This window comes from Pongo abelii, chromosome 1 (assembly GCF_028885655.2).
Source record: "Pongo abelii isolate AG06213 chromosome 1, NHGRI_mPonAbe1-v2.0_pri, whole genome shotgun sequence".
In the NCBI taxonomy this organism is placed as follows: Eukaryota; Metazoa; Chordata; class Mammalia; order Primates; family Hominidae; genus Pongo; species Pongo abelii.
In genome coordinates, this window is record NC_071985.2 from 226,584,887 (window position 1) to 226,597,526 (window position 12,640).

A 12,640-nucleotide genomic window follows, 5' to 3' on the forward strand; every position below is an offset into this window, starting at 1 on the left:
AAGGAGGGCCTGTGGCCCAAAGAGGTGCTGGTCCTGCTCTTGGCTGGCCCCTCGCCAGAGGCTGCTATAGGCCGGGGTTCCTTAAAAAGTATGGTCCTGGGGACCCCAGCACAAGAACCTAGCTTCACAAAAAACTCAGTGTCTGGAGCCCACTCCAGACCTAGGGAGTCAGAATGTCTGGGGAAGGGCCTGCCTTTCAGCCCCTCCCAGGTGCTTCTGAGGGGAACCACTGTCTCTGCTCAGGCTTTCTGCGGCCTTGGTGGATTCCAGGGTAAGACTGCAGCCGGCTCGACTCCCTCTGAGCCCCAGAACTGGGTGGCCTGGGGGGCCCGAGCTCACTCCTGACATTCATCCATTTGCTCCTATCCCAGAAGTCTCTGCTCAGAGGTAGGGACCCTGGAACATGCTTCTAAGTGAACACTGCTGGCCGGAAAGAGTCCCTCTAACAACACCCCCTCTCTCTCCCACCCGGGGCTGATCCCCCAACTCCTTACTGTGCCCACACCTGTAGCTCCATGGGGGAAAAGTCTTTGCAGCTCTCTTCCCTTCTCTCTCTCTTTTTTTTTTTTTTTTTTTTGAGGTGGAGTCTCACTCTGTTGCCCAGGCTGGAGCACAATGGCATGATCTTGGCTCACTGCAACCTCCACCTACCAGGTTCAAGTGATTCTCCTGCCTCAGCCTACTAAGTAGTTGTGATTACAGGCACCTGCCCCCATGCCCAGCTAATTTTTGTATTTTTAGTAGAAACGGGGTTTCACCATGTGGTCAGGCTGGTCTCAAACTCCTGACCTCAGGTGATCTACCTGCCTCAGCCTCCCAAAGTGCTGGGATTACAGGTGTCAGCCACCACGCCCGACCCTCTTCTCTTCTCTTCTCTCTCTTCTTTTCTTTAGATAAGTTTTTGCTCTGTCGCCCAGGCTGGAGTGCAGTGGCGCCATCTCAGCTTACTGCAGCCCTGAACTCCCCAGGTTCAGGCGATCCTTCCACCTCAGCCTCCCAAGTAGCTGGGGCTACTGGTGTGCACCACCACATCTGGCTAATTTTTCTAGTTTTTGTAGAGACAGGGTCTCGCCATGTTGCCCAGGCTGATCTTGAACTCCTGGGCTCAAGTAACCCTCCTGCCTCGGCCACCCAGAGTGCTGGGATTACAGGTGTGAGCCACCACGTCCGGCCATCTTTGAGACTTTTAAGCTGGCTGCTGTCCTTCCTCGATGGGCTCTGGCTGAGCCTTAGGGATACCTGCTCCTAGTCAGGCTCGGAGCTCCCAGCCCGCTGCCCCCAGCCAGCCAGGTGATACTGGATCAGGATCGACTGAGCTGGAGAGGAAAAAAGGTGGGCACAGGTACCTCTCCCTAGGGTCTCCTGCTGCTAGTTCCAGGCCCACCCCAAGCCCTATCACTCCAGAATTACAGAGCAGATCCCCAACAGCCTCCCAGCACATCTCAGATACCAGGTCCAGAGGCGGGGGTGGGACAGGCCCCCGCCTGCAAACTCCAGGTGGCCTGGAGGCCTGGACCTGGGGCTCCCATCTCCGAACGGGTCCGCTGCCACTGGCCACCAGGTGGCGCTGGTCGACCAGGAACGGTTCCACGAGCCCCGGGAAGGAAGGCTTTGTTGATTTTCCTTCTTGATATTCTATAATCACCAGGATTACAATCTAAGCAAAAAACAAAACAAATAAACACAGCCCCCCCCTTCTGGATCTTTGGTCTTTGTCTGAAAAATTATGAGAAAACAAAAGGCGCATTGAACATACAAGCCCAGGCTTGGGTACTGGCAACAGCGAGGGCCTCCGGAACAGAGGGAGGGAGGCTGGGGGTCTGGGGATCCTGGGCTCTGTGACCTCTCCCAGTGTGAGCTGGGTCCCTGGAGAGCAGGTGCTGGCTAAGCAGCCGCTCTGAGCAGATTTCTCTGCCACTGCAGCCACTGCTCAGCAATGAGGGGCTCCCGTTTGCAGCCACCCCATCCGAGGCCCGGTACTGGAAACGGTGTGGTGTCTCGGCAGCACTGCCTTACAGGTGCTGAAGGCTGGCAGGGATGACACCCTGGCCCCTGAAAACCCAACAGGCTGCAGGTGAGGACCAGTGTGTTAGGGGAGATGGACTGTGGGGGCCATGACAGCACAAGCAAGCCCACACTTGCCAGGGCCTCCACCCAACTCAACAGGGCCTCCATTCACACTCACTAGGGCCTCCATTCCACCTCACCAGGGCCTCTACCCTCACAGTCACCAGGGCCTCCACCCTCAGTCACCAGGGCCTCCACCCTCAGTCACCATGGCCTCCACCCTCAGTCACTAGGGCCTCCATCCACCTCACCAGGGCCTCTGCTCACACTCACCAGGGCCTCCTCCCAACTCAATAGGGCTTCCACCCAACTCACCAGGGCCTCCACCTTCACAGTCACCAGGGCCTCCACCCTCAGTCACCAGGGCCCCCACCAAACTCACCAGGGCCTTCACCTACACTCACTATGGCCTCCACCGCACATTCAGGATGGCCTCCACCTCCATTTTCAACGTGGCCCTTGTGGCCTCATGTTCACTATGGCCTCCAGCACCTACCATGGAGGTGAGGTTGCTTTTGGAGGAAGTGTGGGGGTGGAGGTGCTGAATCCACACACACTCGTGCCTGTGGATACATCATGTGCCCGTGCAGAAGCATGGAGGTGCACAGAGCACTTGTGTGGTGTGGGCATAGGCCCTGGGGCTCTGCTGATTCCACAGCCAGCCCTCTTGCTGCCCGCCCAGTGCCGCAGAGGACACCTGCCCCAGAGGCCTGAGTACTCTGGCCTGATGCCAGCGGAGCTCTGGGGCGGGCAGGCAGGGTGGAGCTAAACCCCGAGGTGGCTGGGGGAGCTGCCTGCTGATCTCTGGGCCTTCGAAGCCTGCGGGAAGGCCCAGGCCTTGCTCATGGCTGCGGGGCCATCTGGCCAGCCAGGGCACTCCAAGAGGAGCCTCCAGGCGGGAGAGCTGGGACAAGATCACCACACGGGAAGGGCTGTGAACATAGCTTAAAAGTCATGCCCTTGCCACTCACTCCGGATGGAACAACCTCACCAACAGCTTGCTGGGAAATGCCTGGCGTGCCATCCCCTCCTAGGCTGCCAGGAAATGGGCAGGGAAGAAAGCCACGGGGGCTCAGAGGGAGAGGATCTTCTCCGAGGAAACGGTTCCATCTGGCTTTCCGTAGGTTCCAGTGGCGCCAAGGGTGCAAGGTTTGGGGCATGGCAGTTTAGAACCACTGTGACTCTGAGCAGCCCAAGATCACTGAGCAAGTTTCCTGCCAGCTTGGCAGGAGAGAAGCACAGAGCCTGCCTGGCAGAGCAGTCGACTCCACTCAAAGTCGTCTCTCAGGGGCTGATCTGGGAGGAGAGGACTCCCCCTTCAGCTCCTCACTCACACTAGGGGGGTTTACTGGGTGCAAATCTGGTGCTGTCTCAGACCAGCTGCATTGGAACAGACCCCGGAATTTCCAGGATGAGACACACCAAGCTTTAGATCACTTGCGTATTATAAACTCCAGGCCTCAGACGGCGCCTCAGACAGTCATTGCCAGGCCTTGGACTGAGATGGGCAATTCTGTGCACTATGAGCCAGAAAGCTGAAGCCCACAGGGGCACCCCAGGCTAAGCACAGCTCTACTCAGCCCTGGATGATTCACATGCAGAACCTCTTTCCCCAAAGTACGTTAGGATGGAACTACATAGCAAAAAACGACACTTCCCAGACTCTCTTGCACCTAGGAGTAACCATATGACAAAATTCTGTCCAACGACACCAGAGGTGAAATGATATATGCAACTTGTGGGCTTAAAGGGAAGGAACTCACCCTCCACCTTATTTTCTCCTCTTTCCACTGGTTGGAATGCAGTTGCAATGGCAGGAGCTGGAGTAGCCATTTTGGACCATGTAAAAGAGGGCAAAGCCCTAGGAATGGGGAGCAGCCACCTGGAGGGAGCCTGGGTGGCCGATCCCTGACCCTGGGGCTGCCGCATCAACCCTGAACTATGACATGAAAGCCAAAGGAGCCTCCCTTTCATTGAAGCCACTGTTATTTTGGTCTTCCTCATAGCAGCAGGGCCCATATTCTCATGATTACAGAAGGGATTCCAAAAGACAGGAAAGATCTCTGGGAATGTCCTGGGAATTCCTATCAGCCATCTTCACTTATTTCTGTGTGTGTTTTTTTTTCATCTGAAGGAAGCATTCCTCAGATTGCAGGTGGAAGGGAAGCCCCCTTCTGACCAAAGGGCACAGCTGCAAGGACCAGGATGGGATTCTCTCAATCAGCCTGGTGAGATTCCCAGGGCATAAGGTCACAGAGCCCCCATCTCACAGCAGGTGAGGCGAAGGCTGCAGACCCATCTCCCTTCACCCCTGAGAAGCACAACATTGTGATTAAACCGCTGACAACTCCGCTGGCGGGCAGGGAAATTTGGAAACATCAGGAAATCAAACTGTGAAGTCTTCGAAGGCACGTGATTTATGTGGAAATGGGATGAAGCTAATGTGTTTGGCTCCAGTGTTGGGTGACCCGCCCGATTCTGGAATCAAATCTGAGGTCTTTTTGGCTCTCAGCACACCTCTGCTCTCCCCGGACACACTTAGCTGGTGCCCTATGTGTGTTCCAAGCCTGATCGGCACCTGCGCCTTCTCCTGCAGCCGCATTTCCAGGGCGGTGTTTCTCAGACTGTGTCTCTGTCAGAGCCGTGCACACGCACGCGCGTGCCGAGTAATTGTGTGCGGCTCTGCTCCCCCCTGCCCCAAGACACCAGAGAGCCGAGTGTTATTAGATTTATGGGGAGTTTGTTGTAGTTTTACATAATTTTCTGATGCACTGCAGATTTTTGAGCAGGCATTCACAGTTCCCTCCAGTTCAGCATTGGAGGCTGGCTCCGGACTGGTTTCCACCCCCTGGAGTTCATAAAGCCTAATTCCTCCCACCCCACCTGGAGGTGGCATTCCTGTCGGATGGATGGGCAGCTCCAGGGAAAATGGGGAGCATATGGCTGAAGGAGAAGGGCTGTCTGTGTGTGTGGAGAAGAATTTGGGAGGGCCCAGGCCAGCAGCCTCTGACTGTAGGAGCCACCTTGACAGGCATCTTTTCCCTTGGGAGCACCCCCTTGGCTAATCTCTGGCTCACACAATCTCTTGGAACTTTTGCTGGGGCCCAGTGGGGTTGGGGCTGCTCCCCGGCCATGTGGATGGGGCCTCCGTCCAGCAAAGGGGCCCTAATTTTCCAGTGGAATCTGACAAGAGGAATTCCTTCTAGTGACCTAAGAAGAAGCAGACAGAAGGCTCAGAAAAGTCAGGAAGGCAAATCCTCCTCCTGACTGAAGACTTGTTTTGAGCAGGAACTCACCTCTAAATGTGAACACTGAGGGGTGGGAGGAGCTCCAGAAGCACCTGGACCCTGGTCACCCTTTCAAGGCAAGAGTCCTTAGGACCCTTATTTTGAAAGCATTGACTAAGCCCCAGAAAGGAGGTTCCAGGCCACTTCCTCCAGCCCTGGAGTGCACTCAGCCAGGGCAGCTTCTGCAGGACAAAGCTGAGCCCTCTGGAGTGACTCCACCTCCCAGGAAATGGGACAGGCTAGCAGCCTCAGCCCCTTGGACACAGTGCGCAGGGGTGGAGGAGCTGAGCCGAGCCCCTGAGATGGCTGGAAATGCTGGTCTTAGGGCAGAGGCTGCTAGATTCTTGCTACCCCTTTATAGAAGGGGTACTGGGGTGCAGAGAGGGTGGGGCATTGGCCCGGGGCCACATAGAGGGGCAGCCACGAAGCTAGTACGAGCACCCGCCTCCTGACTCACCAGCCCTGACTCTTTCTACCGGCCTGGCCAGGGGGCACCAGCGTTCCTGATCAGCAGTCATAGCGCTGGCCCCGCTGAGGCCCTGCGGCAGAGGAAGTATCAGTAGGCTCCCTGGGGTGGGGTCTAGGCAGGACCCAGTGTCCGGTGTCAGCCCTGCATAGTGAGGTGCCCCCTAGGTACTGAGTAGGAAGGGCAGGCAGGCGGGTCTGACAGCAGGGCCCCCAGCACCGGTGCCCCAGACTCCTAGCCTCTGGCCTGCCCTTGGGAAGGTGCCACTCAGCAGCCCCGACTCCCAGAGCCAGGACGCTGCAGCTTCTGTCCACTGCTCAGGCCCCTGGGCAGGTCCCTTCCCCTCCACCATTCCAGGGCTATTTCCAGCGCCCTGTGCACGCCCAGCACTGTGCGGAGAGCCCTGTGCACGCCCAGCACTGTGCGGAGAGCCCTGTGCATGCCCAGCACTGTGCGGAGAGCCAGAGTGCTTCCCAAGGGTAGCTGTGCCATTTCCCCATGCTTCCCGGTGCTCGGCAGCATTTTGAAGAGGCTCACGAGGCCCCTCCTGATGAAGCGTGGGAGGCTGACATCTCCCCTGTGGGGGCTCGAGGAGGCCAGGGCACAGGGGTGTGAAGGCCCAGCTGGGTGGTGAGAGAGCCTGTGGAGAGGCTGAGAGCTGAGGGACGGGCGGGGTGAGCAGGCAGAGGCAGGGAGAGGGGCAGGCAGAGAGGCAGCAGGCTCTGGGGAGCAGGGACTACAACAGGTGGAAAGGGCGCAGAGTCCTGCAGAGGCCAGGGGCTGGGGGTGAGGGGGCTTTAGGCTGTGCTCAGGAGCTTGGGCATTGAATGGGCATTGAGTGGTTTTAAGCGGGGAGGGATGTGGTCAGGGCCGCAGTTAAGAAGGTTGCCACTGGGTGTGGCCTGAGCTCAGGAGGTCCCTGGGCTGCCTGCCTCGAGGTTCCAGGCAGGAGCACTGAAGCCAGCCTGGTCCAAGCCTCCCCACAGGGTACTTGGCTCAAAGGACGACACGTGAGGAAGCTCAGTCTTGTGGTCCTGCCCTTGGCGGGCAGGGCTGTCACCCACTGGGGGGCCTCCCTTGCCACACAGACCCCTCTGTCCCTCCTGACCCTCATCCCCAACCTTGAGGCTGGGAGCAGATCCCTAAATCCAAGCACCCAGGGGACTCTCAGGATTAGCATCACTGCAGGTGCCCGTAGCCTCAGCCTGGACCCTCCCAGGCACAGGACCCTCACCTTTCCTCCCAGCCGCAGAAAGAATATTTCAGTCCCCCCGCTGTATATGGTGACCAACAGCTGCTTCCTCCCTCCAGCCCAGCTCCAGGGACAGTTCTGCTTCTGAGTGAGCCACTGTCCCGCCCCCTCAGGCCCTGCTGATGGCAAGTCCTTGCGCTGAGCCCTAGCCATCAATGGCCCTGAACCCCATGGGCTACATGTCCAGCACTAAACAGCCCCCATGCTCTTCTTGGGTCAGGAAAGCCCCAGACCCGTGTTTGTTTTTCCCGAGCCCCGCTGAACAGGAGCAGGAGAAGCCACTGAGAGCCGCCAGTGGCTGCCGGGAGCTGTGGCCACCGCAACAAAGTACGGAGCAGCCCCAGCTTCCCAGCCTCACTCGGTGTTTTGCATTCTGCGATTTGCACCTGACAGATGCTTCAGAAAGCACCACTTTGCTGACAAAATGAAATCCAGCTCAATTACCATCATCTATTTGCCACCCAGCCTGGGAGCCGAGGCGGGCCCTGAGTCCAGGAGGCGGTGGCTAAGCCCAGATCCCGCGTGCACGGGCAAGGCAGGAGGCAGGGTCCGCTCCCGCCACCCCTCCCCTGTTCCACACTTTCCCTCCCCAGCCAGCCTCCACTCCTGTCTGTGGCCCCGGAGACCCAGTCCTGGCCCACTCTTGGCCTGCTCCTTCCTCTACATGCTCTGTGTCTCCAAACCTCACTCTTTTCATCTGTCACGTGGGCCTGGCATTTTGTGCCCTGGCTGTTGTATAGGGAGCTTACAAGGGGCCAAGTAAAGGTGGGGCAAAAGCTAAGCTAACGGTGCCACTGTCATTCCAGCCAGATGGGGCTCCAGACCCGCATCCCCAAGGCCACAGAGGACCTTCCTGGCCCCACTGGTTGATGCCAGCCTGGTTCCCAGCGTGGGGGCGCCACTCACACATGGGTTTCAGCTGCCCGATGAGCTCTTCTTTCGTCCATTTCGCCCACTCCTTCTTGTCGGTATTGATGGAACAGAGGATGGGGCCGCAAGGCTTGCCGCAGTCCTCGATGGCCGGCACGTTCAGGTAGTGCACCAGGACGATGTCGGGGTTCTGTGGGGAGAGCAGAGACTGGCAGCATGAGGGTGGCATGGAGCCCGCCAGGGTCCGGGCCGCCCCCAACCCCACAGGTGCAGGCAGAGACTGAGGCCCCAGACACCGAGCTCTCTTGACCTCACACTGCTGACGGTTGCAGCCAGATGGTTCTGTGGTGGGGGCTTGTCCGGTGCACGTGGGATATTAGCAGACTCACTGGCCTCTACCCACTAGATGTCATTAGGCCCCTCCCCCTCCAGCTGTGACCCCTGGAAAAGTCTTCAGACATTGCCTAGTGTCCCCTGGGGGGCAAGATCACCCCTCGTTGAGAAACTCTGACCTACACATAAGCCAATATGTGTGTAACTGGGAACCACGGGCATGAGGTCAAATTCCCTCCAGCCCAACATCCCTGACCTCACACCACAACCACTGCCCTCTCCCTCCTTCACGCCTAACACGCGTTTCCCCCTCACAGCTTGCGGGATGCCCCCAACACAGGCATGGTCACCTGCTTCTCCCCAAGGGGAAAAGGAGCTCCTAGAGCTTAAGGCTCCTCCTGCTGAGGGCTGGAGCCCCTCTGCCTTCAGCCGTGGTCTTCTCCCCTGACAAACAGCCCCGCAATGAAGCACTTTCTCTTTTTTTCTTTAGACAGGGTCTCACTCCATTGTCCAGGTTGGAGTGCAGTGGCGTGATCTTGGTTCACTGCAACCTCTGCATCCCGAGCTCAAGTGATCCTCCCACTTCAGCCTCCTGAGGCTGGGACTACAGGCACACGCCACCACGCCTGGCTAATTTTTGTATATTTTGTACAGATGGGGTCTCACTATATTGGCCAGGCTGGTCGTGAACTCCTGGGTTCAAATAATCCTCCCGCCTCAGCCTCCCAAACTGCTGCGATGACAGGCGTGAGCCACCGCACCCAGCTGGCACTTTCCATCTAAGCAATACCCAGGGGGCAGCTGGTGCCCAGAATCTCTGGAAACTCCTCCCTGGAAGAGCTCTTCTGTCACCCCGTCCAGCTCGTCCACTCTTTCTTGTTGGTTTCTGGGGTGGAGTTTCCCAAAGTTCTGGGCACCAGCTGCCCACCAGGTATCCTGGGAAAGATCTCTCAGTCTGAAGACCTAAAAGGCCCAGTTTGGGCCAGGCGTGGTGGCTCATGCCTATAATCCCAGGACTTTGGGAGGCCGAGGCAGGCAGATCACGAGGTCAGAAGATCGAGACCATCCTGGCTAACACGGTGAAACCCCATCTCTACTAAAAAATACAAAAAAAATTAGCCGGGCGTGGTGGTGGGCGCCTGTAGTCCCAGCGACTCGAGAGGCTGAGGCAGGAGAATGGCATGAATCTGGGGGGCAGAGCTTGCAGTGAGCCGAGATCGCGCCCTGCACTCCAGCCTGGGCAACAGAGTGAGACTCTGTCTCAAAAAAAAAGGCCCAGTTTGTCTCAAATCAGTTCCATTTAATAGTCAGCCCCCTCCCGTCACATCTCATTAAGAATGTCCTCTGTCGCTTTCTGCCCCCTGAGCTTGGATAGGACGTGCCCAGGGGCCTTTGTGAGGCAGCAGTGTCCCTGGGATGAGCATGGGGCCTTTGGTGGCTTTCTCATGGTCCCCCCAGAAGGCAGCGCTGCTTATCTGGCCACAACAATACTGACAAGTTTGTTTAAAAAAAAAAAAAAAAAAAAAGCAATCCTGTCACTTTCTAGATGCATCTGGATAAGCCAGAAAAACCTAGCTACACCCTCCCATTTCAGTCAGAGGGTATTTCTTGAACCTTTTTTTTTCCTTTAGACAGGGTCTTGCTGTGTCACCTAGGCTGGAGTGCAGTGGCGCAATATCGGCTCACTGCAACCTCCACCTCCCAGGTTTAAGCAATTCTCCCGCCTCAGCCTCCTGAGTAGCTGGGATTACACGTGCACGCCACCACAGCCCGGCTAATTTTTGTATTTTTAGTAGAGACGGGGTTTCACCATATTGGTCAGGCTGGTCTTGAACTCCCGACCTCAGGTGATCTGCCTTCCTCGGCCTCCCAAACTGCTGGGATTACCTGTGTGAGCCCCCGCGCCTGGCCTGAACCATTTTTTTCTTGCATTGTCCTAAGGAAACATGGCAGGATATCAGACGCTGCAGGGAACAATGGAAAAAGCCACGTGGGAGGCCTCATTCTGTGCTTTTCCTCCTGACAGAGGAAAAGCTGCTTTCCCCTCTGCTTTCCCCAGCTGATAGACTGAGACTCAACCATGAGTCCTGGGACAGGCAGGACTCCAGGCAGGAGAGAGCTGGGTCTGCAGCTGCTTTTTTGAATGTTGTCAGGGAAAGAGTCATATATGAATATATGAATCAATCAATCCATGAATAAATAAAGACTCAAGACCACACCATGACCAATGTAAGAAAGGAGACTGGCATAATTAAACAGATTTTTTCCGCCAACGCTCAGTTAACCAGGAAACTCAATCAACACGAACAGGAGCCTTCTCCTTAATGGCAGCTTGTCTGGATTGCGGTAATCATGCTCCTTAATAATCATGATAATCCCTGACATAAGCGCAGCACTTTATTCTTTTCAAAGCACTTTCCAGCCATTATCTTATTTGGTGCCCCTGCTAGCCAAGGAGGCAGGCTGGGCAGGGTAGGGCAGGGCAGGGTGCCCTCTGTCTATAGAGAGATGCCTGTAGCACTAAGAAGTTGTGATTGCCCAAAGCTATGTGCCAGCAGGGCACAGTCTGAGCTGGAAGCTAGGGCTCTGACTCCAGGTTCGGGTCCTGCCAAGACATCCGCCCGCTGGCCTCTCTTTTTGCTTGGCCTAAGTACTGTCTCATCTCCATTTCACTTCATTCTTGCAGTATGCCCAAGAGGTGGGTTGGGTAGATCTGCTATGCCCTTTGCATGGAGGGGGTAACGGCGGAGAGACGGGGTGATTCACTGTGTCCTTGCCCCGTGTTCTTCCTACAGACCAACATGCTGGCCTCCCAGAGACTGCGTCTGGGCTGAGGGCTCCTGCCTGTGCCTGGGCATGGCCAGGCAGCAATGCCAGCTGCTGAGCAAGATGAGTAAAGACCAAAGGGCTGCAGGGGCCAGCAGGCCACCCAGGGCTGCCTCTGATCCTGGCCCCTGGAGCAGAAGCCCAGCCCTGCAGGAGGGAGTGGAGATGCCAGACGCCTGGGAGAGGAAAGGGCTGCCGCGTCGTGCCCCACAGTCGCGCTGAGCACAGCCTGGGCACCTGGGACCCGTGGGAGGCCAAGGTGGTGGGCAGGCAGGCAGGGTCTTGTGGGGCAAAGGCCCTCTCTCACCATGAACCCAAACCGTGGAGTTCCTGCACGAGAGCACCCCAAAAGCTGCTATCTCAGGAAGCTCTGCCTGCAGGCCTCAGCCTCCATCTGCATAACCAGCCTCCACCTATTCTTTGAGGTCAGACACCAGGATCCCCTCCTCTTCCAGGAAGACTTCCCTGATTCCCTCTCTGCCTATACCATAGTAGGATGGCATTTGGCTTTGTGTTTTAATTGTCTGAACATCAACTTTATTTCCTCAACCTCAGGGACAATGCCTTGCAGCTATGACAGTCCAACAATCACCGGTGCTTATTTCAGGTTTGTAGAATCAAATTAGGCTGAATTCTGACCTCCTGCTTGTGCCCTCCCTAGACCTGTGTTCTCCTGACATCTGGCTTCAGTTTTCCGGGTCTACAAAGGGCAGGGAAGCCTTTCTTTCTAACTTTTTTTTTTTTTTTGAGATGGAGTTTCACTCTTGTTGCCCAGGCTGGAGTGCAATGGCGTGATCTCGGCTCACTGCAACCTCTGCCTCCTGAGTTCAAGCAATTCTCCTGCCTCAGCCTCCCGAGCAGCTGGGATTACAGGCGTCTGCCACCGTGCCCGGCTAATTTTTAGTAGAGATGGGGTTTCACCACGTTGGCCAGGCTGGTCTTGAACTCCTGACCTCAGGTGATCCACCCACCTTGGCCTCCTAAAGTGCTGGGATTACAGGCGTGAGCCACTGCACCCGGCCGGGAAGCCTTTCTAAACACAGGTTGTTGCTAGGAAGGTAAGATACAATGCAAGGCTGGTTCTTCATCTTTTCTGGGTATGAGATCTCTTTGAGAGCCTGACACAGGCAGTGGATACCCACCCCATCCTCCAACATACCCCAAGGCACATCAACACTTCAATTCAAGGGCTCACAGATCCAATGGTCAGTGGATCCCACTTCAGTAACTACAAACGTAGGGATTGTAGCATCTAGATCTACCCCTTTCAACTTAGGGCACCTGCCCAACACCGGGGGTGGGGGGTCCCTTCCCAGGAGCCTCCATGCTGGGCCTTGCCTTTCTCCCTTGTTTTGATACAATTAGCAGAGTGTCCCAGCCCCTGGCAGGTCCAGGAGACCAAGTGGAGGCTCACGAGATGCAGGAGCAGGCAGCTTCCCGGTTTCCATCCCAGGGCCTGGAGCTCTTGCCCCTGGAATGCCCAGAGTTGAGTAGTAACGATTTCCTGGCATGGGGCTGGTTTTCAGACACGGACTGATG

General features: G+C 56.6%; 1 protein-coding gene across 10 annotated transcripts in view; it reads right to left on the reverse strand.

The window, feature by feature from the left end:
* Positions 1 to 12,640, reverse strand: part of CAMTA1 (calmodulin binding transcription activator 1) — a 979,133-nt gene that overhangs the window by 122,022 nt on the left and 844,471 nt on the right. For all 10 annotated transcript variants that reach the window (XM_054557106.2, XM_054557095.2, XM_024253799.3 and 7 more), the window contains one exon: positions 7,979 to 8,132. In XM_054557106.2, coding sequence (XP_054413081.1) covers positions 7,979 to 8,132 — 154 coding nt within the window. The remainder of the gene's footprint in view (positions 1 to 7,978; positions 8,133 to 12,640) is intronic.